Source organism: Archocentrus centrarchus, chromosome 20 (assembly GCF_007364275.1).
Source record: "Archocentrus centrarchus isolate MPI-CPG fArcCen1 chromosome 20, fArcCen1, whole genome shotgun sequence".
Lineage (NCBI taxonomy): Eukaryota > Metazoa > Chordata > Actinopteri > Cichliformes > Cichlidae > Archocentrus > Archocentrus centrarchus.
This window is the reverse complement of record NC_044365.1, coordinates 29,518,192-29,543,685: the sequence shown is the minus strand read 5'-3', so window position 1 is coordinate 29,543,685 and position 25,494 is coordinate 29,518,192. Positions and strand designations below refer to the sequence as shown.

Genomic DNA, 25,494 nt, shown 5'->3' with positions numbered 1-25,494 from the left:
TACATAGTTACCCATTTTCTGAGGCTAAAACATAATTGCGCAACTGACTGACAAATAGTATCAAGACCAGGTGAGGTCTGTTTCCTTATTATTTAATAAATTATGCAGATAAAATATCTGGAGCTGATTGAGAGTGGTGAATGTGCATATGGTAGCTGTTCACTGGAGCTCTTAATATGAAGTCCAAAGAGATGCTGATGTAAAAATATCATCATTAGCATGAAAAAACAAAATAAACCTATCAGAGAAATAGCAAAAACTTTAAAGAGTGGCAAATCACCAATCTGGTTTAATTTTAAAAAGAAGAAATGCAGTAAAGCACATGATCATAATTGAACTAGGTCACTTGTGTTTACTGATCATGTGACTGCTGATAGAACCAGCAGGACGGCTTCTGAAATGCCCAGGCAAATGCTGCAAACTGATTAGACAGTGCATTACACAGTAAATGGATAATTACCCAAAGCATACTGCAAAAGCAACCTGAGTTGCTTAAGGTAAAGAAATTGGATATTTTTCAGTGATTTCAGCCTGATTTCATCCAACAGAGCATGCTTTTTCAGTTCTTAAATACAAAGCTGAATGCAGAAAGACCCACAAACAGCAACTGAAGGTGGCAACAATAAAGGTCTGGCAGAGCATCTCACGGGAGGAAACAGCATTTGGTGATGTCCATGGATTCTAGACTTCAGGAAGTCACTGACTGCACAGAACTTTCATCCAAGTAATATAAAACAATCCTTATACTGAAAATTGTTAGTTTTGAGCCTCTGAAAATGGGGTACCATATATAAAAATTTTAAAATTGTAAAATCCACTGAGGTGATGTACAGAAGCACAGTTACAAAATGTGTCTGTCTGAACACCTGACTGCAAGTTTATTTCATGTGTGTCTATGCACTGACTAATTATCAAAATGAATGGGTGTGTGTGTGTGTCCAAACTTTTGACTGGTACTGTAATTACAGTGCAGGAAGCTACTGCAGTGTCCCTTTGTCAGTCCAAAATGCCTTTTTATTTCCATGTTTACTTGACAACAGTGCACTATTACTTCAACGCTCTTCAACACTTCAATTAAGTAAGATACAACTTCTGGTTTAGCTCATAACAGGAACACAATTTGCCATACTAAATGTGTCATAACTGACTTTCTCCCTCAGGAGTTGCAGTTAAAACCAAGTGCTGAGGCTGAGGTTATTCAAACATCTGGCTGACGCCCCCACATACAAACACATCACCTAAACTGTAAACAACACATGGTAAACAAACTCCACTCAGAGAGAAAGTAAAGGACGACATGGAAAAACACATCTTTTCAAGTATTACCTCTGGTCTGAACATGGTTTTACTCTGTATTATTTTTCTTTGTATTAACAAATCCCAAGACCAAAGCTGTTGAGCAATGTTGCTTTTAGCAACTGTTACTCAAACCAGGGTCATAAGTGAATTTCTTTGGGGGCTGTTTTTACCTACAGACCAACCGCTTATAAATTTGATGTTGTACAGCACCGTGTCAACCCGTGTGCCAGTGTGGATCATCTACACACACTGGTCACTTTGTGAGGTACCCCCTTTTGGCTGTAGAACTGCCTAAATTTTTAGATTAATGTTTAATTCACAGATTGAACAAGGTGCTGGAACAATTCATCTGGGATTTTGGTCCATACTGACAGCAGCCCATGCAAACTGTCGCCTCGACTTTCTGTTCTTAGCTGACAGGAGTGGTAGCAGATGTGGTCTTCTGCTGCTGTAGCTCATCTCTTTCGATATAAGATGTGTTGTGCGTTCATAGATGCTCTTCTGCAAATCTTGTAACAAGTGGTTATTTGAGTTACTGTTGCTTTAATACCAACTTCAGGCAGTCTGGTCATTCTCCTCTGATCCCTGGCATCACAACACGGCATTTTCCCCCAAAGAATTGTTGCTCACTGGATAGTTTCTCTTTTTAAAACCTTAGAGATGGTTGTGTGCGAAAATCCCAGCAGATCAGCAGTTTCTGAAATACTCAGATCAGGCCATCTGGCACCAACAACCACGCCACATTCAAAGTCACTTAAATCACCCCATTCTGATGCTCGGGAAATTTAAGCAGGTTGTCTTGACCATGTCTACATGCCTAAATGCACTGTGTTTCTGCCATGTTATTCACTGATTAGATATTTGCATTAAGCAGTTGAACAGATGGACCTGCCAAACTGGCTGAAGAGTTTGAATAACGATGGAGGTCTGTAGGCCTATATAAATGTACGTAGAAGATTTGCTTCATGTGACAAAATCTGTTAATTACCATTTATCACTTTTAATACCAATTATTTTTCAATAATGAATCTACAGAAAACTGTTTGATCTCTTCCCCCAACAGTAAAGACTCTTCTTCATCCATCAAAGCATTGATCAAATTCATCTGTGATGCCCTGCACTCCTTTGTTATAGCACACTAAGAGCAATTTATTTTTATAATTGTTATGTATAAGAGTGCCCTGACAGAACTAAAGCTGCTCTCAGAATGAAAAATGAAGCAAGGGTTAGTTGTAAATGCTCAACACGGCGACAAAAATACAGGACACAAAACCTTAAAGAAAGAAAAAACCAAAACAATGCAGAACAATGACAAGAGGATGAAAAAAACAAAACAAAACACTGCATTGTGTTTCAACCTGCAATGACACACCAGCTTGCTCAATCTTCACTTTCCATCAACACTTCTGTTGTGGTGGATACACATATCAAACACTACACAACTGTATGAATTTTTATTTGTTCTTATTTCATGTTTGTTTACTAAAAACAAACCAACAAGCGGAGCAAGGAAGCGCTCACGGCTCAATGAAGAAAAGTTCACAAGCTGACTCCACAAATCTGGTCAGTTCTCGTCACCGGTAGGCTGGGGGAAGAGGAGGGCGCAAATATCTTCCATTTATTAATGATAACAAAGAGACAACCAATGAAAAAGCGAAGAATGTTAAAAAGGGGAAGTGAGGAGAGACAAGCTAACTAAACAGAGCTGTGGGAGGACTTTGGGACACACATACATGTAAAAAGCTACTGAATTCACACAAATGCATTTATACAGATACCCACTTTTCAAAGCACTAACACACAAACATAAGTATACATATATAAATATATATGTAAATAAACACTAATCTATCCAGCATAATCCCATGGTAACATTTTTTGGGGGATTTCAACCAACACAATATGAGATAAACTGAGTGCTAAGCTGTATGGAGGAAAACATATGGGGGCTGATAGGGCGACTCTTCAAAGCCCAAACATCACAATGCCCAGTAATCTGCATATGTTATTGCTACATCTACATATCTAATTCATTTAAATACAAATTACTGAATGTGTATAAAACCAATAGCAAAAAAGAAGCTTCTTTTATGTGTATGTGTATTATAAGTCTTGAAGAGAACAAAAGGTCAAGTGAGGGTTATAGTTGGCAAAGAAAGATGGAAAAGCCCTGAGAAACAAACAAAAAAAGTCATCACCAGCACCTCTTAGAGAGCGCCAAAAACTGATTGCCAGGCTCCTATCTCTTGCAGGCAAACAGACGGACAAACACTGCGTGCCGGTTCAAAGGAAGATTGCATATAAAAACAAGGCCCGACGGAAAGCAAGGACAAAAGTATAGCTCCTCTTAAACTCTGGCACTGAATAACAAAAGTGCAAAATGTAGCAACATGTATACGTATGAGATGAAGGGAATGTGTGTTAGTGTCTGTTTGTGGTTTCTGTAGCTTAGAGATGTGAAGTGATTGGGACACTCAAGTGTGATTGGAGCAACGCTCATTATGCTGTTAAAAATTCTAGTGAAGGAATAAAAAGACAGAGAAAGAATGAGAGCAAGAAGAGGACACAGACAAAACTGTTCCATCACAGAGCTCTTCTTAACAATCACTATTAGAATTCTTAAATTAAAAATGTACTATTCACTAAATTACTAATAATATGGACATTCTGTGTACTTCTGCTGACATTTTGGGAGTTAGACTGGAGACTGAATGACTGTCTGGATCATGTCATTGTTTGCGTGTCTGGCTCTGCAGCAGCAGGCTGAGCATGAGGCACTGAACTGCCTGGTAGCTCATTTCACAGTTGTGCATATCAGGTTGTTGAGAAATCGTTAGCACTTTGAAAAGATCACAACAAAAGTGAAGTAATTCATTTTTAAACCAGCCAAATCTCACTTTGCATTTTTTGTGTAGGTGTAATGCTATTCCAATGATAGTTTTCAACAGCTATTTCTTCAGGGGATGTTGAGTGAGCATGGATGTTCTTTTCAGGCAAAGAGATTGTTTCATATCCATACACCCACACGCATTCACTACAGGGATTTGCCACCATAAAACCCACAGCAACACACTACTGACCTCTGAGCACCTCATCTTAAGTACCTGAAGACTGAATGCCTTACTTAAGGGCAGAAAACTGAGGGAGACGTGAGCTTTACTTATTTTTTTTATTTTTTTTTTACCCAGTGCTACATCTGCAGCAAGTTACTCTCATGAAAATGGTGATAATGTCAAATAAAAATCACTGTTTTTGACATTGATATGCAGACAAAATGTGACAGTAATGAAGGAATATGGACTAAAGCATATGTGTCTATTACTTATAGTTAGCATAGGGAGTACCTGTAAAGTCCACTAATCACCAAATAATACTATATTTTGTTAATCTGATCAGTTGCAAACAATAGACTAGGATTTTATGTCCATAAAATTGCCTAATATGACACTGTATCTATCGTATTAGACAAAGATATTGTTGCAGTTTGAACCTGGCATCATGGGTACTTGTAGGGAGAATTTGTAGTCTTTGGATAAGCTGTTTTCCCCTGTATCCAGTATTCATGCTTAGCAAATTATATATATATATATATATATATATATATATATATATATATATATATATATATATATATATATATATATATACAGATTAGATTACAGAATAAAGTTTTTCTCAAAATGTGAAAGAATTCCTTTAAACATAAATATGAAATATAAATATCAGAAGTAAGTCAGAACCACGTATGAGTTGTGTGGAATTTACCTGCAATTGTCGTCTCTGAATCTCCTTCACCATGATTGCAAGGCATTTGGTGAAGTCCGTAAGATCTTGGTCAGCTGTTTCTATCAGCTTGCACCCCTACACAAAAGAAAAATCACAAAATACATGCAGGCAACAAAATGCAATCCAAGAGATGTACATAAACATAGATAGCGTAACAAATACCTAAGATAAGGGAGAGGGGGATAAGAGAAAAACTGAAAGCGATAGGGAGATGGAGAGAGGTATAAATCAGTGTTTTACTGTTGTCTGGCTGTCTGTGGCTTGTGTTGCTGAATAATGTAGAGGTTCCAGTCAGTGGCCCTAAACTACAGCAACCATGCTCTGGCTTACTTTCCTTCTATCTCTTTCTCTCTCCACAGTGTCACTTTCCTCCAAAACACAGCGACTTTGCTATTTCATTCACACACACACACACACACACAGACACACACACACACACACACACACACACACACACACACACAGCACAGTCATATCACAAACTTGTTCGCTGTGCTCTGTTTGATCCCATCCATCCCCTCTCTCCTCCCCTCCTCTTCCATCAATCCTCCACCCCCCCTTCTCTCTCTCCCCCCTCCCTTGTTGATGCTTTTCTGTTTTCTCCCTTCCGTTTATGCAGAATTATTCACCGTTTGCGAGAAACCTCTGAAGGAACGGCTCGCATTTTCCCATATTTCTGCTTCAAAGGCATTACCATAACAGACTGTTTTCTCCCACCCAAAAACAGGCATTGCTCTTTCTTTTTCAGACAACCTGTGTGATATTTGTGAAAAGGGTCTAATATTACAGATAGCTACAGAGAGAGAGAGAGAGGGGGGGGGGGGGGGGGGGGGATTGTGAGGAAGGAAAAAGGACAGCTGAAGTGACACAGCTGAAGACATCAAATAATTTGTGCTCGGGTGCCTGATCATGTGTGTGTTGTGTGTATGTGTGATGATACTGAATCTGCATTTCAAACTGTAAACAGTGTGCATCAGTGGCATCTGATCAAAGTGACACAGCACAAAGATCGCACAGGCACTGTATTTTGTTTTCTCTAAGGTGTGGGTGTGTGTATGCATGTCTGACTTGCCCTGTATTAATTATTTATTGAACAGCGCTTCTGGGTTGACATTTTGCTTGCTATAAACAATGGAAAGTCCCCTTCATGAAATAATTTGCATTTTATTTTTATGACCTTGAATAGTTGAATCCAAATATGCCTACATGTACAAATTTCTTGCACAGTGAGGTGCACAGGGAGAAAAGGCTACAACGAAGAATGTCAAAGAAGGACTCTGGAGAAGCGCTTTCTTGTACCTGTGCTATGTTATATCTGCAAACTTACTCTGTCACCTACAAAAATGCAGATTGCTTCTTCTATTGCGTAATCTTTCATCTTTGTAGTTATGTTTAGCTAACACTTCAATTTTATTTTGCAATGACTCATTTTCTAGTAGTTTTGCATTTCTTTTTTGTCATTCGTATTACTACATAGGTATTTTCATGATTAGTCAAATACAAATACAGTGTTCATGTTTAGTTATGGTTAAAGGAGAAAGTGAAGAAGATGCTCCTTCATCTATCCTCTTAATTGTTAAGGCCTCAGTTAGGCTTAAGGAACAGTTGGCCGCCTGGTAACCACTTGTAGCTTAGAAGTGTTTCCCTGACTAGTTGTGAGTGGTTGCTGGTAGTTGCAGTTAAATTGATTGCTAAGCTCTACTCTTGCAGGACTAAAGACTGGAAAAACTGTGTATTTCGTGATCACTTGGTGAGCGGTTGCAGGAAGTTGCTTGTAGTCACTATGTGAAATTAATTGCAAAGAGCTATACGGTTCTGCACCGGAAACCTCCTTGTGATTGAAGTGGTCTCCATAGTTGCACATAGTTTGTGTGGAAGATGCCGACTTGTCTGCAAACAGTCTCAAACTATTCATTAAGTGGTTGGTATACTGTGAAGCATGCAAAGCTGTGTCTTACCACTGAAACCAACATGTTTCAAAAGGTGCAACTTTTACTTTGAAAGTGAACAGCCTCCATTTCCAGTTTGTGTTGCACTATTTCAAGATTCACTACTGCTCGGTGTTTAGTTAGCAAGTGTTTGCAGATAAGTTGATGCTTCCATGCACACTATGGCCAACCGTGGCACTGTGCTGGTGACCAAAGTGACCACAAGCACCCTCTTTGTGACTGATTTCACCTAGTGACAGCCAACAACCTCCAGCAATCGCTCGCCAATCAGTCAGGAAGTCCTGCAAGGTAATCTAATTTGTTGGGAGATGCTTCTTTTGTTTTTAGTATTATGAAGCTTTTCCTGACTTTTGCCATTACTGTCCCAATCTTTTTTTTTTTTATATATTACCAGCATGAAACTTAAGATGACATTTTTTTCCTCCTCAGTTTCAACACTTCTCACATATTTTGTTCCATTGTTGTACCTCAACTCAGTATGTAGAGAAGGCGGCAAACTTATCTGAAGGTTAATATTCAATTACTGCCTTCTCCTGTTTGAATGTGTTCTTGGGCAAAATGTACAACCCCCATCTGCCTCAAATGTATCATTGCTTTTTGTGTGATAGAATAAAATGTTGAATAACTGTGTGAATGGCTGGATGTGGCTTATTGTGTAACGATTTGAGTGGTCAGTAAGTATAAAAGTGCCTTTAGAAATACCATTCCTTTTAACATTCACTATATATAGAATAGCTTACTCTAGACCAGTGGTTCCCAAAGTGTGGGCTGGGGCCCCTTGTTGGGCCATGAAGGTACTGAAGGTGGGCCACAGTATTAAAAGAAATTCATTTTGAAATAGCTCATAAGTATGTAGAGTTACATATTTATTTATCCATCCATCCATCCATCCATCCATCAATTTATAGCCAGCAGCCAGTGTTGTTTATGTTATTTAAATAACATTTTCAAGGAAATATATCATTTTCTTACGTATTTTGATTAGAGTGAAGATTTAATGATGATTTTCTGGGATGGGATGGGATGCCATGGGGTTTTCTGGTTTTTAAGGACTTAAGCACTCTTGCCTTTGGGAATGGCTGCTCTAGAGTCTTTACACACATCAGGTGCTCCAGGTGCTAAACAATGCTAACTTTTGTTTTTTAGATGAATTCTCTTTAATTTCTGAGCAACCATTATTTTTGCCAATTATGTTCAGATACTAAAGCATGTGTTGGGGAACCTGTCTACAGTCAGCTTCTGTATGAACTCTTGTTGGTTTAAGAGTGTGTGCCAATTTTGTTCCACTTACCTTGTCTGCATAGAAAGCTTTGACCTCGGGAGTAATGGAATCAAAATCTCCACTGATATAGTCGGGGAGAAAGCTGGATATAAGGACAGAAAGACAGGGTGAGTGAAAAAAATACAGAGGGTTAAGACTGCAAGAAAGACAGAGAGGCAAGGAGTGAGAGTTAGCAATAGAAGAGAGAGAGGACATTGGGGCATGTGTCAGCTCTTTGATCTGTGCAGCGAGGGAGAAGAGTGACGCCGCCGGGAAAGACGAAGAGACATGGAAACTGACAGGGTGAATCTCTGTGGCACTGAGCCTGGCCCCGTCACACACACACAGCTGACTGAAGATATACACAGATTGATGGGAAACTACACCCAAACAAAAGTGGCAGAATGCAGAAGCAAAAGTTCATGCATACTCTGATGGTTAGGTGCATAAATGCAAACACATCAACAACAGATTGGATGCAAACTACTCATTAGTCACATCTAATAAACAGAAGTCTCTGAGTTGCCGTCCTTCTCACGCACAACAGAGCATGATGTACATGGTGTTCAGATAGAAAACTATAAAATATTTTTCAAAATCTAATATAAATATTAAAATACTGTGACCGGATGTTTTGATGCATATGATCAAGCGAGGAATCTGTTGCAAGAGGAAAAGTTGATCTGAAGTGACATCAATTATATTTTAGAAATGCATGTGGACTAATGGTAGGGGTCTGACACAGTACACAAATAATTTGCATGATAGTTGCTTTCAACCAAACTTCACTCACAGGTCATCTCAGACTAGCTGAGTTGCTAGTTCAAAAATAAACTGCCATGAAAAAAATTGACTAAATTTGATACATTTATATTGCACACATCTAAATGTATTTTTAATTACTTAATTTATTTTTTCCTAGAACATAATACTGTTTGCAAATTTGAACCAGACACTGCTTTTATATAAAAAAAAAGAAGAAATGAAGAGAAATCCTTCAATTCCAATTAGAACAACAAGTTAAAGTTTGTTTAAAAATTTGATTTCTTTCAATTTAAATGATTAAAAAAGGAATTAAATCTCCTTTAAATTAGAATGTGTACAACTGCTTATAAATTGGGATAAAAGTCAAACTGCACAAAGGTAAGAAAGTTTATTCACTCGGCCCTACTTTTTCATTTTATGAGACTCACATAACCACGAACTGCCTCTCAGACACCAGGCACAATAATCACAAACTCATGCGATGCAGAAATAGCATGTTAATACATCCAATTAAGACGATTACAAGTGTAAACTAAGCTGGTCAGGAGGTTAGGGGAAATATGAGCATTGAGACTTTGCATTCTTAAAATAAACCAAACTGAACTGTTTTCTGAGGCAACCTGCATTCCCAGAGTGTAGGAATAAACAAGTTCTGTTGCAGATATCAGTGAAAACAACCAGAAATTACCAGCCACAACTGAATACAACATTCCTTTTGGAGTGAAACAGATAGCTCTCAGTTTATTCCGTTTGTGTGTATGTGTGTGTTTACGCGTATCGGGCAAGACCACGCAAGGATGCAGTGGCTGCTATCTAGAGGCATTAACAGGTCTGACATTACGATTTCACGGTTGGTTGGGTAGTGTGTTTGTGTGCGTTTGTTTGTGTGTGTGCTCCCCTAGCAAGAGGTGAGAGCGATGTTCCAGTTGGTTGAAGAAAGAGATACATGGGGATTATTCCCTCCCTGCTCAGCATTCCCATTTACACCAACAAGATAGAGCAAGACAAACACGGGAAATTTATGCAAATGCTGTTACACACATGCACACACACACGCACGCACACACATATACACTAAAGACAAATGAGCACAGTTCCAACTTAGCTGGACAAAAATAAAAATACGATCAAGGTACAAATTTTCCTTCTTTATACACACACAGGCACACACAAACGCACGCAAAAAATATGTATAAATGGCAGAAAATATGCAGGTACACACAAGCATAGGCAAACATTTCATCCCCTTCTTATGATACAGAATGCCACAATTGCATCTTCATTCAGAAATAACCTTCATGTGACAGATGGGATGAGCTGTGACACTGGGTCTGATCAGAGCTTTGCACACACACACAAACACGCACGTCCCTTTGTGACCCGTGTGCATGACACCATCGGCAGAGAGTAATTGACCAGACGAGATTCTAAATTCTGTATTTGTGTCTGTGTGCACGAGGGTAAATGCTGTTTGCGTGTTTGCGTGCCTGCATGTTGTGTTCCTGACAGTCTTCACTTCCACATTAATATTAACTGACACTTTAATTTGGACGGGAAATAGAGCATTTTACCACCAGTTTGTCTGAGCACCGAGTGGCAGGAATGGCTGTGTGACCTTTGCCTGTGTTTGTGTGTGTATGCATGTGTGTGTGTATATCTCTTTGTCTATCAGACAGCCTGTGCATTCCTCTCTCTGCATCCTGTCTGCCTATTTTTTTCCCCATCAACATGTTCTCACGTAATGCTCTTCTCTTTTATGCCCTCTTCAAATCGTCTCACATTTCTGCAGTGCTAACTTTTCCACATAATTAAAGCCGCTCTCCTCCATCTAAGCACATCAACAAGACACTTCCTTTCTGGATAGATTCTTATAATTTTCCACCTTTCTCTTTCTGGCTTTGTTTTCTTCAGACTGAGGCTCACTGATTCCATATGACCACTTAATTACAACCAAATGTCGCATAATTTCTTTTTTGTGTGTGTGTGTGTGTGTGTGTGTAGCTTTCACCCTCTCCTGAATCACAACATGATAAACACTCTTCTCCCTTTTTCAAGTCCTTTTCATCACTTGAGGAGATGTGGCTCTGATTACTCCTCTCATCCATCGCATCTCCCAATCAGAGAAGAAGAGATGATGAAGAGGTGGAGGAATTGCTTTGGATGACATCATTACATGCCATATACATAAACAACCCAAAGCAAAGCACTTTGACATGCACAGCATTCCGACTCACAAGAGCTGAGGTGAACAGTCAGCTCACACAAAATACAAATTTGCATAGAAATTTATAACACGTAATGAAAAATATTTGACAAGAAATCACACGACATTTTTTTGCTCAGTTGTTCAAATGCAACCTCTGACAGTCATGCAGAAATGACTGTCCTCGCTCGGAAACAAAGAGCAACAGGCAGAGCGGAGCTGCAACACCTCTTAGGGAAGATAGGTATGATGTGGATGATACAGTCATATCGTGCCTACTGTGGCTTGGCTACTGTCTCATGACATTGTTTCTTGCTTTAAAACATGACAACGGTGTTTTGATCACCTCAACTAGACTTGTAAAAGACTATTTTTCCTATGATATAATATCCCATAATATTTGATGGGATATATTGGTTCAAGGTGATTGGAAGGCAACAATAACTCAAATAATCACTCGTTACAGCCAAAGTATAGAGAAGAGTATCTCTGAATGCACATCATGCCAGACCTTGAAGCAGATTGGCTACAGCAGCAGAAGACCACACCGGGTGCCTCTCCTGTCAGCTAAGAACTGGCAGAAATGGCACGCTACAGTTTTGCATAAGCTCACCAAAACTGGAGAATAGAAGACTGGAAAAACATTGCCTGGTGTGACGAGTCTCAGTTACTGCTGCAACATTCGGACGGCAGGGTTAGAAATTGGTGTAAACAACCTGAAAGCATGGATCCAGGCTGACGATGATTCAGGCTGCTGGTGGTGATGTAACGATGTGGCGGAAAATTTTCTTGGCACACTTGGGTTCCTTAGTATCAATTGAGCATCGTCATGCATCATTTAAACACCGCAGCCTACCTGAGTATTGTTGTTGACCATGTCCATCACTTTATGACAACAGCGTACCCATCTTCTGATGGCTGCTTCCAGCAGGATTACACACTATGTCACAAAGATCAAATCACCTGAAACTTGTTTCTTGTGTACATATGGAGCATATAAAAAGGTTGGGTTCATTTGTAGATATAAATTATTAGTAGAATAACTCATCATTGTGTGGTTCATACGTATCTGGTTTTATAATAAGGAAGTTATGCAAGCTCAGGCCTTAAAATCAATCAGTGTTAATAGAGTTCTTATTATCCCACTGCAACAAAGATTCTAATTATCAAAACCTCAAAGCACATGAGTGTGATCTTACTTGCATGTTGGTGTACATGTGAGTCTAACATGTCTATGTGCATCTATATCAAAACAACAAACAAAACCTCCTGCGTGCACATGGTATGATCATGCAAGCATTCCTGTGTGCATTTATAAAATCAGATTTCTTCATGTCTGATTCAATTGTCTCTCATCGAAGAGTTCATCAGTTAAACGCCCGCAAGCTTCTAATAAACCCACACCTCTCACACCCAAACGACATACACTGGGTTTATTAACTCTCTGTATTACTCTTAGGGCTACTAGCTGTACTATAAAAGAAAGGTAGTTGTAATTTTAATTATCCTTAATTGCTACAATTCTAATACAATAAACTTAGCAAAAAAGTAGCACACCGTATTAAACAGATGTGCAAAGCCCTCATATTAAAAGGCAAGGCCCAGTTCCCTGTGCTCATCAACTCAACTCAGCATGTCAATTTCCAACACAGAGCAATAATGACGGGGGGATTTTCAATCAGTCTGTAATAGACAAACTCCATCAGGAGTGTAGCAGAATCGCAGGTGAAGAGAGAGACTAAAGAAAAACAGAAGAAAACCAGCTTGGTTTTGAGAGTCACACACAGTCATGCTGATTAAATTGCTGGCATTTAACCCCAATTTGGACACAGAATACCTGAAACTCAGCAATTAAACAGTTTCCAAATGGGTGAATACTACTTATATAAACAGAATGCTAAAGGGAATATAAAATATCAACATATTTGTCTTTTAAATCCTTTCTGATCAAATCTGAATTAGAATTCAAACAACATGGCATTCTGTGTGCATAACACACGCAGGTGCTTTCCTGTCAGATACACATAAAGAATAAAAAGTGTGAGACATCAGTGGAATGTAAAATATATGGAAATGAGAGAAATAAAAAGAGAGGCTGTCAGAGATATCTATCCACCACTCAGGCTTATAAAACAAGTACTTCTGCTTTTGACAACTTCATTTGCTGGGGCGGACAACATTATCTTCAACAAACCAAAATGAATACACCTTGATATGTTGATATAAATATGCTATAAAATTCTCTTTATATATTGACTAGGCAAACACAGACACAGTAACAAAAGCATATGTCCTCATCTTTCTTGAACACCATACATACCAATAGCTGCAAATATTCTAAATTGATTGTGTGGAACTGCCTCCATCCGCATTTAGCCACGCTCCCCCTACCTGTTCATCCATCTCTTGACATTGTTTTGTCTCACAGTGTTAGATTTGATGCAAAAACTTTAAACAATGTAAGTTTAATTTGAAAGAGGCAAGATGATGGGTTAAATTTACAAGAAAATCAGGAAGTGTCAGATCTGATGGAAGGGCAAGACCCCATGAAATGGTTATATTAATGATTATTAGTGCCTAAAATGTTAAGATAATTAAATTATGACATGCATATAAGGCTGTAAATATTAATGTTACTGTGACCATTATTTTGAATGTACAATCCCAAAAAGTTGCGACTCTGTGTAAATGTAAATAAAAATGGAAAGCAATGACAGCCATCTCACAAACCCACATTTTATTCACAATAGGACATATAAAGAATATGAAATGTTTAAACTGACACATATATTTAATATTTCATTAAAAAAATATTCACTAATTTTGAATTTGATGGCCACAACACATATCAAAAAAGTTGGGAGAGGGACAAGTCTAAAGTCTGTTCACCACCGCAAAATTGTTAAGAGTTTGAATATTTCATTACATTGTTACATTACATAAAATCACCAAAAGTGTCCAAGAATCTGAAGGAATCTCTATGCAGAAGGAACAAGGCTGAAAATCAATACCGGATGCCTGTGATCTTCAGCCCTTCACGCAGCCCTGCATCAAAAACAGACAGGATTCTGTCATAGAACTCACTGCATAGGCTCAGGAGCCCTTCCAGAAATCACTGTATGTGAACACAGTTTACTGTGCCATCCACAAATGCAGGTTAAAGCTCTATCATGCAAAGAAGAAGCTGTATGTGAACATGATCATGAAACACCATCAACTTCTATGAGCCAAAGCTCATTTAAAATGGACTGAGGTAAAGTGGAAAACTGGACAGACAAATCAGAATCTGAAATTTGTTTGGTCCTACAGACTAAAGAGGAGTGGAACCATCCAGCCTTTTTTTCAGTGCTCAGTTCAAAAGCCTTCTTCTCTGCTGATACTGGGGTGCATTAGACTTTACGGAACTGGCATCTTACACATCTGGAAAAGCACCATCAATGCTGAAAGGTATATACAGGTTTTAGGACAATGTAGACTCCCGTCCAGCCAATATCTTTTTTCAGCAAGACAATGCCAAACCACATAACGCATCTATTACAAACAGCATGGCTTCAAGACAGAAGAGTCCAGGTGCTCAACTGGCCTGCCTGCAGTCCAGACCTTTCACCAAGTGAAAACTTTTAATTTAATGATGTATCATTAAATGAAAAATACAGCAAAGAAGACCCAGCACTTTTGAGCAGCTAGAATCCTATATCAGAAAATGGAAAAAAAATCTTCTCCCAAAAGTCCAGCAACTTTTAACCCCACTGTTACCAGATGTTAAAAGAGGGGATGCTGCACAGTCTTAACATTTGACATGTTCTTTTTTACATCCTGTTGTGAATAAAATGTGGGTTTATTAGTTTTGTGAGTTTGTGATTTTGGTTTTGAGATATTTGTGTTCTAGTTCGATATGCTGTCCTTTAATTATTTTATAGTGCTTCTGAGTTTATCTTGGTTCTTTGTTTTATGATGTTAGTTCCCTTACATGCTCTAGTCTCGCCTCTGTTTTCTATCCTTTGCATTTCCTGTATGAAGCCAGTCTTGTCTCCATGTTAGTTTCTTCCTGTCTTATTTTCATAGTCTCTTGTCTTGTGTGCTTTGGGTTTAGTTCTACTTCCTTTGTCTCTTTATCTGTGATTACTTTCAGCTGCTCTCCCACCTGTTGCCTGTTCCTTCATTATCCGGTGAGTGTGTATGCGTTGTCTCATTCTTCCCTTGTGATTTGTCACGTGCTCATTCTTGGCTGTGTCTTTCATTTTCCTAGAAGATTCCCATTGTTGTGTTACTTGCTCCTGACCTGCATAATTCTGTATTTATTAAGAGCTCAGTAATAAAGCTGCCTTTTGAGTTTATGTCCGGTCTTCCGAGTCTTGCATTTTGCATCCATCTCCTGCCTGTCACACAGCCGACCCTGACAGTCTCAGCTTTTTTTTGGAACTGGGGATGTAACTGATTACAGTCTTGTTGACAGCACTGCCTTATACATAAAATAATGTGTTAACATATGTGCATTTTATGGAAAAGGATAAAGAATAAATACAATTTATACATTTATACTTTCACTATGATTAAATGTGCAGTCTTTCATTATATATGAATACACCCAAGTGGAAATACTGCTTCTTGTCAGTAGAGGCAATATTAGTATTTATAAATACAGATAAATTAAAATTAAAAACTAAAGAAACACCCTTCAACCACGTCATGAATGTTGAGTGTTGCATAGCTTGTCTATCAGAGGGTGCTCTGAAGCTTTCCTAACACAACAATAATCTGATCCAAGCAGACTTGTAAATGAGTACTCCACAACCTGCTGTGACAATAAAATAAGATTATTTTTATATTATCTTAGTAAGGACTCATAAATAACTACACATGTGTTCTGGAAATCTGTTTATGTTTCTGTGTGTGTCTGAAAGGAAAAAATACTCGGCCAAAAATCAGCATAATAATATTTTAAACTACTAAATATCAGCATTGGTATTATTTATTATTTATTATTATTATTATTAAAAATCCTACATCTGTAGGGTGCTACTTGCCAGTTACCAACACAGTAAGTGGCAGACAGAGTGAGGCCTTGATTATACTCCGCTGTGAACATGGCTGGCTGAAGACCCGATGGCCAAGTATTCATTTCTGTTAAACTTCTTTGAAGTCCTCAGCCTGGGGTGCATGCTTAGTTGAGGCATTGTAATGTAAATTCTCTACGGACGGGTCCGCATGGTCACAATAAAACAGGCAGGCACACAGACATCCTCATGGACCCTCATACGTACCATCTGAAAACAAACCCTAGCAGACTTGTGGATGTGGAAGGAAATAATCCTGGTCTAATGTGGAGTAAGACAGACGACAAAGTAAACATGTAACAGTAAAAAGCATGTATGCATGAACAACACTGTCAGGAATATATAGAGGACTTAACCATGCTTCATTCAAATATGTAAAAAGAGAATTGGAAATGCAATACCAAGAGAAGAACCAATAGATGACCCAAATTCCTAAGAAATCTGCAACTGGTTGAACAGCAGGATTCAGAGCATGCACGTCAGAAAGAAAAAAACTCTGAATGTTTTTAGGTTTAAAAATTGAAGACAGAGGAATATATAAATATCAACAGGAAAACTGCTAATAGAAAATCAATAATGCATGATGTCAGGATATTTCTGCATCTTACATAAGCTCAGAGAAAACACTTTAAAATAAGGCGGGGAAATATATATATATGTAACATATGGATGTGAGGTTCATAGAAAGAAATCAAAAATATGTACCATTTGCCTTCTCTCACCGAGTGGAATCATTGTCGTTTGACTCATCATGAGAGGCAGAGAGCCTTTGCCTGAAGCACCCCCTCGTCTCTACATCCCTAATGTCTACCATTAAGACTGTTTTGACAGAAGATTACGTGGCGCCTTTCTTTTAACTGTAGGAGGCCATCCACCCACTCTGCTCTTGTGGCAGTACAGGAGACTGTGAAGGTTGACCACAAACATTATTCTCAGTATTTTTTTTTTTATTTAAATCACAGTCATGGCCACATATGTGGACAAAAACACAAAGACTCACTCCACTTTATATGGTTTGACATCACATTTCAAAGAAAATATTAAGAAAACTGTATTGCTGGAAATTTTCAGCTTTGGATTTTTCACAAAAAAACACCACAAACAACACAATTCCACAGCAGTCAAATATAATGCCTTGTTTTTCCCAAACAAATCTGGCACAAATTACATAAATCTTCAACAGCAGAAAATATGACCAAACTGAAGGACAGGAACATCCACAAAGGCCCCTTCCTGCAACCTACAGGCACCAAAAGATCTGCTGCCAGCATCCCAGTGCCGACACCAAAGGACAGCGCAAGATGTCCCGAGTCATTGCCCAAATGTTTGAGCTGTTTTAGCTGCCAAAGGAAGACCTGCACAGCAGTAGGCAGTCAGGCTGCATGATTGCTCTTGGACCTTGTGCTGCATTCCTGCTAATTAATCTTTGCAGACAAATAAGGTGTTTATTAACCTGGCCTGAGTGCATCTAGGGTGCCACCTGTGCAACAAGTCCAGTTGTGAAATTTCCTCGCTACTAAATATTCCACAGTCAACTGTTAGTGGTACTGTAGCAAAGTGGAAGCAATTGGGAATGACAGCAACTTGCTGCAGAGTCAATCGCTACAGACCTCCAAACTGCATGTGGCTTTCAGATTAGCTCAAGAACAGTTTGTAGAGAACTTCATGGAATGGGTTTCCATGGCTGAGGAGCTGCATCCATCACCAAGCACCAATGCAAACGTCAGATGCAGTGGTGTAAAGCACATATCCATCAGACGGAGAAGTTTCTCCGTCTGATGGATGAGTCTGGGTTTGGCAGTTGCCAGGACAACAGTACTGCATTTGTGCCATGTGTAAAGTTTGGTGGAGGGTGGATTATGGTGTGGGGTTGCTTTTCAGAAGTTGGACTTGGCCCTTTAGTTCCAGTGAAAGGAACTCTTAATGATTCAGCATACCAAGACATTTAGGAAAATTTCATGCTCCCAACTTTGTGGGAACAGTTTGGGGATGGCCCCTTCAGCATGACTGCACACCAGTGCGCAAAGCAAGGTCCATAAAGACATGGATGAGCGAGTTTGGTGCGAAAGAACTTGACTGGCCTGTAAAGAGTCCTGACCTCAACCTGAAAGAACACCATTGCACTGTTTTTCTTTGCCTTCATGCGTTCATTTTACTGCAGTCTGTGGTGTGTTTATAGGCGGCTTCATAAGTTATTTGCGTTCCTTTGCAGTGGAGACACAACTTTGAAAAAATCTTTGCACAAGATTTCTTGGTTAGCATAACCTACACTAAATTCATCGTATTCACTTCGAGAAAGAAGTTCTTCACCTTCTGCTGTGCCAGACGTTTAAGTTTTGCTGTATGTCTGTGTTTTGTTCTGAGTGTTACTCATCCAGACTAGTCCAGAAAACATCAAACTGCATAGGTGCAGGGAACGGCTGTGATTGGCGCATGCAGGCACATCATCGGGCGTTGATTCAGGGAGCGTTTGATTTGCTTCTGCTTTGCATTTTAATTGGCATTGAATGCATTTTTAATATTGCTAGATCATGTACATTTAATCGTGGGAAGCCAAAATCATGGTCAAGATTCAAATTTGATATGCAGTCCCAGTAGGCAGGTGGCTTCAATGCTGTGGCAAATGTTCCCCTGTACTGAAGCAGCACAATATTTCAGTATTACTTGTAGGAATGTGAGGGGATTAATCATTTCATGAGTCTGTTGATCTGCAAATGAACACTGAACTAAATTGCAGTTTTGTTGTTTTTGGGTAGGCTTTGCTCTGTGTCTGTATAATATTTTTGGGATATAAACAAAATCTCTTAACGGGTTTACATATAAATAAATAATCCCCAACACGTTCTCCCACACAAATACAGAAAAGCATATATACTGTATCTGCTACATCTTTATCTTCAGCTTCTCTCTGTTTCCTATATCTTTCTTCTACTTCTCTCTTCCTATTCATCTCCCTCATACCTCACACGAGTAAATTATATTTGATACATGGGAAAGTTGCTGCTCTTGTCTGTGTTCTGGCGCCGTTAAGATCTCATAAAATTTGGCTTTGATTGATTACTTGCATTTCTCTATCCCTTCCTCCTCTTCTATCCCTCTCTGTAGTCCATTAGTTATGGTAATGTTGGGTTAAATACATCTTAACTTGTTGATGATTGATTTACACTTCCCCACCCATAAGCATGCCCTCCCTTTCTTCCCTCCAGTCCCCCACTCTCCCAGTGTAATGCATAACTTTTCAGGACAGATGCTGTTAGTGTTGGGAGCACTCAGGCTAAAAGGCGGGCATAGCTGACAGCTCCAGTGTACAGGCTGCTGACAGAGCTCGAGCTGAGGGGTCAGATGATGAATCTGCTGTGTCACACAACTACACAGAACTAAGAGCGATGCTTCTGCCATCAAGACTCGCATAGTGTGTTTGACAGACATACAATACAGATATATATGGCTTGCTTTGTTTCAAAAACAGACACAAAAAATACACAAAACACACTGTCTTACTATCTTAATAGAAATTATAGTTGCTGTTTGAGCATTGTCACAATATATGGTAAACTGCACTGCAGCATGCATTTTCTACCTCATCCTGTTAATAGTATTGATCAGTTGGAATTGTCTCGCTCAGAAGAGTTATAACCCTGAACCAAAATGGCAGTTTTATGGTTTCATATTTTGTAACAGTCATTTGTAACTATCATTTTTTTTAGCTAGTGCTGTGGCTGGAAAACAACAGTGTATTGGTTTTCTGTTTAAATTTGTCTTGATCATGCAACAGAGCATCAACCATAAATTAATCAGCTCAGTTTTACCTTCACTCTTTTGTTTTGCAGTTTTACAGGTAATCCAGATAAGTTATTTTGACTAGTTTAGCATTTACACCACTACATGCTCACTGGTCACTTTATTAGGTACACCTGTTTAACGGCTCGTTAAAGCAAAAATCTAATCAACCAATCACATGGCAGCACCTCAGTGCATCTAGGCATGTAGACACGGTCAAGACGACGAGCATCAGAATGGAGAAGAATTTAGGTACACTTTGGATCACTTATTACATCTGAGCATTATTGAAACACCACAGCCTACTTGAGCATTGTTGCTGACCAAGTCCATCCCTTTATGACCACTGTGTACCTATCTTTTGATGGCTTCCTCCAGCAGGATAATATGCCATGTCACAAAGCTCAAATAATCTCAAACTGGTTTCCTGAACAAAACAGTGAGTACACTGTACTCAAATGTTCTCCACAGTCACCACATCTCAATACAACTGAGCACCTGTTGTGGTGAACAGGAGATGTACATCATTGCTATGCAGGGAACAAATCTGTTGTACCTTTGGGATGCTATTACCGTGATATGGACCAAAATCTCTGAGGAATGTTTCCAGCACTCCAGCTGAAGAATTAAGGCAGTTCTGAAGGCAAAAGGGTCCAACCTGGTACTAATAAGGTATACCTAATGAAGTGGCTGAGGAGTTTACAATTTCATGAAGTTGAGGTGTAACTGTAACTAACAAAGGTGAATAAAAATAAGTAAATACAGTAGCATGCATGGCATAACTGCACACATTCATGCAATGATATTTTAGCTGGAAAAACATTATGGATGAACTCAAGGACTAATATAAGTTTTCCTTGTGAGGAAGTTAATGGGCCTAAAAGACATTAAAGAGATGTCTACAACTTCGAAAGGTTGTTACATTGATAGAAGAGAAAGAACATGCACGTTGACAGACAAACACACACAACATCCCATTCACACCCTGACAAAAAACACACGCTCATGCTCACATGCTGAGTGTTAATGTGAAAGCCTGAACACTTCAGGGACCCAGTGATCCCCAGATCCATCTCTGACCTGACAGCAGTTCTCCATTAGCCTCACATGCGCGCACACACACACACACACACACACACTCACACAAATGTTGCAGCAGAATACACACCTAAAATACTTCAGTCAGAAACACACATACAGGATACATCTCAGCTGGAGCGCAGTCCTACAACTACGCACATGCATGCCAGACACATAAGCTGCTGAATGCAAAAATATAGCAATCAGAAAAATAACTAAAATAAAAAACAAGTAAAGCAGTGTGCAATTCCCTTGTGTAATTAAAATTCTCCAAATCATACAACTAAGTGCAAAAACAAAGGCACTTAAGAGAAAGCACATATTAACTAATGCAAATGTGACACAAGGTTGACTCACCTGTCGCGCTCCCCAGCTGTGATTTCATAGAGGTGATTAGCAGCTCCATCAGCACATGCCCTCAAGAGAGCTACAGAAAGACAGACAGATGCTTATGCAGTTTGTTTTAAATAAACATATTTCTGCTATTTCTGTTATGTACCCACCTATATGTATATGCATAACTTTAGTCTAGCTCTAATTTTTGTTCCCCCTACAAGCCTCATTACCATAATTAAGAAATGTGCCATTTATGAGTGCAAATATTCTCAAAGAAATTATACTAATTAAGGACCTTGTACATTTAGATATGCTATCATTAGGAACCACCTCACACACACACCATCTTTCCACTGTCACTTCTAATAAATCTACTTCACACGCACTCTTTTTATCCAGGAAATATTTCCTTTCAAAATGTGAAAAAAGTTATATTTCTTAAACAAATTTATATAAAACATTAACAGTGTGTGATTTTTAACAAAGGACCTTGAACACCAACATCGGTAATCCCAAAGTTTTTTTTTGATAAATGGATTTACTTACTTCAATCATCGCAGAAATGTACAAAGTTTGAATAAGGTCCAAATTATTTAGAAAGAAACCACTTTCTCCCAATGAAAACATTATGAGAAACATGTTTCACAGTGCCAGTAAAGCATTATGCTTAAAGCTATTTGACCCTTTAAAAGGAAAAGGCAGCAGAAGAGCACTTACCTTTTTAGATTTAAGTAACACTCAAATGATGGGATTATTTGCCGTTCTTAAAATGTTATTCAAGTTGCACTAAATTAGATGCAAACTATTTGCAAATGTATGCTCTCTCTCTCTCTTCCTCTATTCTATTCAAATTTAACATGCAACCTATTTTTTAAAAGCCCTTTTCTGTTTAGTGCTGTTGTATTCACACCAGGGAAAACTTCAAAGGATCAGCCAAAGTTTTACTTTCACCTTGTTTAAAACTAACTCAAGCCTGCACCAAAGAGACGGGCAACACTTGTGCGTTTTCTCTCTCTGAGGCTTTCTTTTCAGGAACTGTGTCCATTCCCCAAGCCCACTATTTTTCATATGCTGGATATAACTCTGCGTTGTCTTTGGAACATGCAGACCCCGAAAGTTAACTTCAGACTTGATCTTCACTTTAAAAAGAAAAAAATAAATAAAACAAAAACTTAAGACATTAGTGTAAATAAAGTGGCATTTAGCGTGTGAATATTTCTGTTTATTCCTAGGTGTTTAATTATTAACAAAAGCATGCTGAAAAGATGTTTGGCTGCGATATAAAAAGAAATAAAACTCACACTCCTGGGAAAAGACAGAGATTTTCACACATCATACATGCACTAAACAAGTTAACTACTGAGTCAACAAATAGAACAGTTTCAACTTGAAATAGCTGCTAAAACCGACTGCCATTACTTTTACATATTGCACAACTTTTAACACATCAGCAGACCACGGCCCCTAAAAAATACGTGAAGGAATTAACAATATACATCACACCTACATACTGTAAATCACATTCACACGTACTCTAAATTGGACTCAATTAGCGAGATAAAAGGAGAAGAATGATTATTCTCACACTGGCAATCTAGCTCTCCTCACCCTTGGCTCTTAAAAAGCAAGAACGCAGATGCATTTGCACTGATGTAAATAAGACACTTATACTGAAGGTAGTGCTTTTATTCATAACCTTCACCACCTGCTGCCGATGTTTCGCGTCAAGAAATGATTGGAATGTAAATGACTCATTATCTCTGACAGAGAGCAAAGGCTGAGAAACTTTTCAAATGACAACTTCTTGAAAAACAGAAACTTTTCTTTAAGACTGGTAACAGACTGTAAAGCTATCAGTCATTATCTGTGTATAAGTATCTGCACACACACGCAGACACTGAATAATTTTCAGACTTCAGACGACTTTGAGAACAGTTATTTCTGTATGTCAATCTTTTTTTTTGCAACTCTGTCTATATGTCATTCCATTTAAATGTACAGACACATATGCTTACAGTAAATCTAAGGGCCTTAATGTTATGCAGAACCAGCATCCAACAGTACCAACATCAGAAAAAAATATTTCAAAACTATCTACTGTCATTTGTAGCAGTGATTATTACATGCATTTTCACGGCTGTACTTTTTACTTATAGCCATCCTGTAATCTCAGCGCATTCACACTGATGTGTAAGAAAAAGGCTGCCAGTCAGTCAGTCAGCGCTCCAGAGTGGGAGACAACACTTCTAGACAACACTTATTTGGATGTGCAGAAGTCAGTCACTTCCAGTACTGCCAAGATTTTATATGACTTTAAAATGCAAATCAAAAATTTTATTAACCTCCTCCGCCACACACACACACACACAGTTCTGCCTCCTGCCTGCCCTGAAATAAGCACAGTTTACAGCGATGTGTAAAAAAGGAATCTCATAAAATAGTTTTAATGTGACATAATACTCATCATTAAGCTTCAGGGTAATTGAGCAGCGGTGCTACAACACAGAGCAAAAGCCATGCATTTGTTAAGCGAGCTAGGAACTACCTATTGCTCACAACAACAAGTGTTTGTATGTCTCTGATTCTGCTCAGTAGGTGACTATTTAATTGGTTACATCTACATGATTCAGAATGAAAGGTCTAAGAAAAGAAAGAAAAACAACATTTTGTTGTAAATACAGTTATATTTACTATGTGTTTCCTCATCAAAATGTATCTTTCTGAATATATTCAAATATTACCTTAGTGACTATTGTCGTTGTATATATGTTCAGTTACTAAGAGTCTGGCTCTCACTCCTTTTTTGATGCTTTAACATTAGTACAAGCCTGTGTTACAGTATTATTTGGTCTGTTCACGCTGTTGGCAAACTGATTCACTTAATCACACACAGAAAAAAATAGGGGTGGAAGATCTTCTTTATATAAACACTGTGAATAGAAGATAAACATGGAACTGATTGTATGTTCATATATATCAAAATTTATTTCCATGTATGATTGAGGGACCACTGTCTAAAAAAATAAGTGCATTATTACAGTCATCAGCCAGACACTGTCCACCACCATTAACTGTATAGTGAATTGTATGCATTATACCATTTAAGTTTTGAAGACATCAATTAGATGTTATGGTTATGAAATGACAATGTATAAGGTGCTTTTCATAAGGTGTTGTAGATGCATCAATGCTAAAAATGGGTCATTTTTAACCTGCTGGTAGGTGGTTGCCAGGCAACATGATGACATCATAATATCTGATATAGATAAGACCCTTCAGGGGGCTGAGATGTACCTGTGTGCCAGGTTTCGTTGCTTAACTTCTGATCTTTCAGGAGCTGTTGCTGTTCGTGGACAGACAGACAGAGATTTGAAGTTGTTTTGGCCAGTTCGACCCACTGGCTGCGATTTAACAACTAATTTTCTGGGGTAACCTGGAATTTTGTTTCCCCCAAAATTGTCACTGTGAAGCCCACTGTCTCATTTCTGCATGTCAAACACTCAGAAAGTGAGTTCTTCTATCTTAACATTTCTATTCTTGACACAAAAATCCTTTAGAGTCAGAAATGGGCATATGACAGATTTCTCAATGTCTCATTCGTCTTCATCGCAGTAAACGGCTCAAGTGGGTAAACTGAACTTGAGAAAGATTATCTCTCCATCTGCACTCTATCCACAGGCAGTAAAATCCAATTACTGTCATTCTTGCACTGAAAATAATAAACTGTTGTTTGAAGAAGACCACAAATACAACAATTAATCCATCCTTTCCTTCTCATCAGGGCATTTGAGCTTAGCAAGCTTATTCATATACAGAGAAAGACACCGGTGTGAATGTTTTGGGCACCTAAAATGCATGTCACTGTTAAACTGATGTCCAAAAGGCATAATGTTAAATATGAAATATTGCTTTCTACACTGTTATTTTTGTTTTTTATAACTTTAAAGTCATAAAGTGAAGGAGCAGCATGCTAAAATT

At 38.5% G+C, this 25,494-nt stretch overlaps 1 protein-coding gene across 1 annotated transcript in view; it reads right to left on the bottom strand.

The window, feature by feature from the left end:
- The window catches only part of tpk1 (thiamin pyrophosphokinase 1), a 78,321-nt gene that overhangs the window by 37,931 nt on the left and 14,896 nt on the right, over positions 1–25,494 (bottom strand). Inside the window, exons 4-6 of the mRNA XM_030757141.1 lie at positions 21,538–21,607; positions 8,326–8,398; positions 5,065–5,160 (exon numbers count right to left, since the gene is read on the bottom strand). Coding sequence (XP_030613001.1) covers positions 5,065–5,160; positions 8,326–8,398; positions 21,538–21,607 — 239 coding nt within the window. The remainder of the gene's footprint in view (positions 1–5,064; positions 5,161–8,325; positions 8,399–21,537; positions 21,608–25,494) is intronic.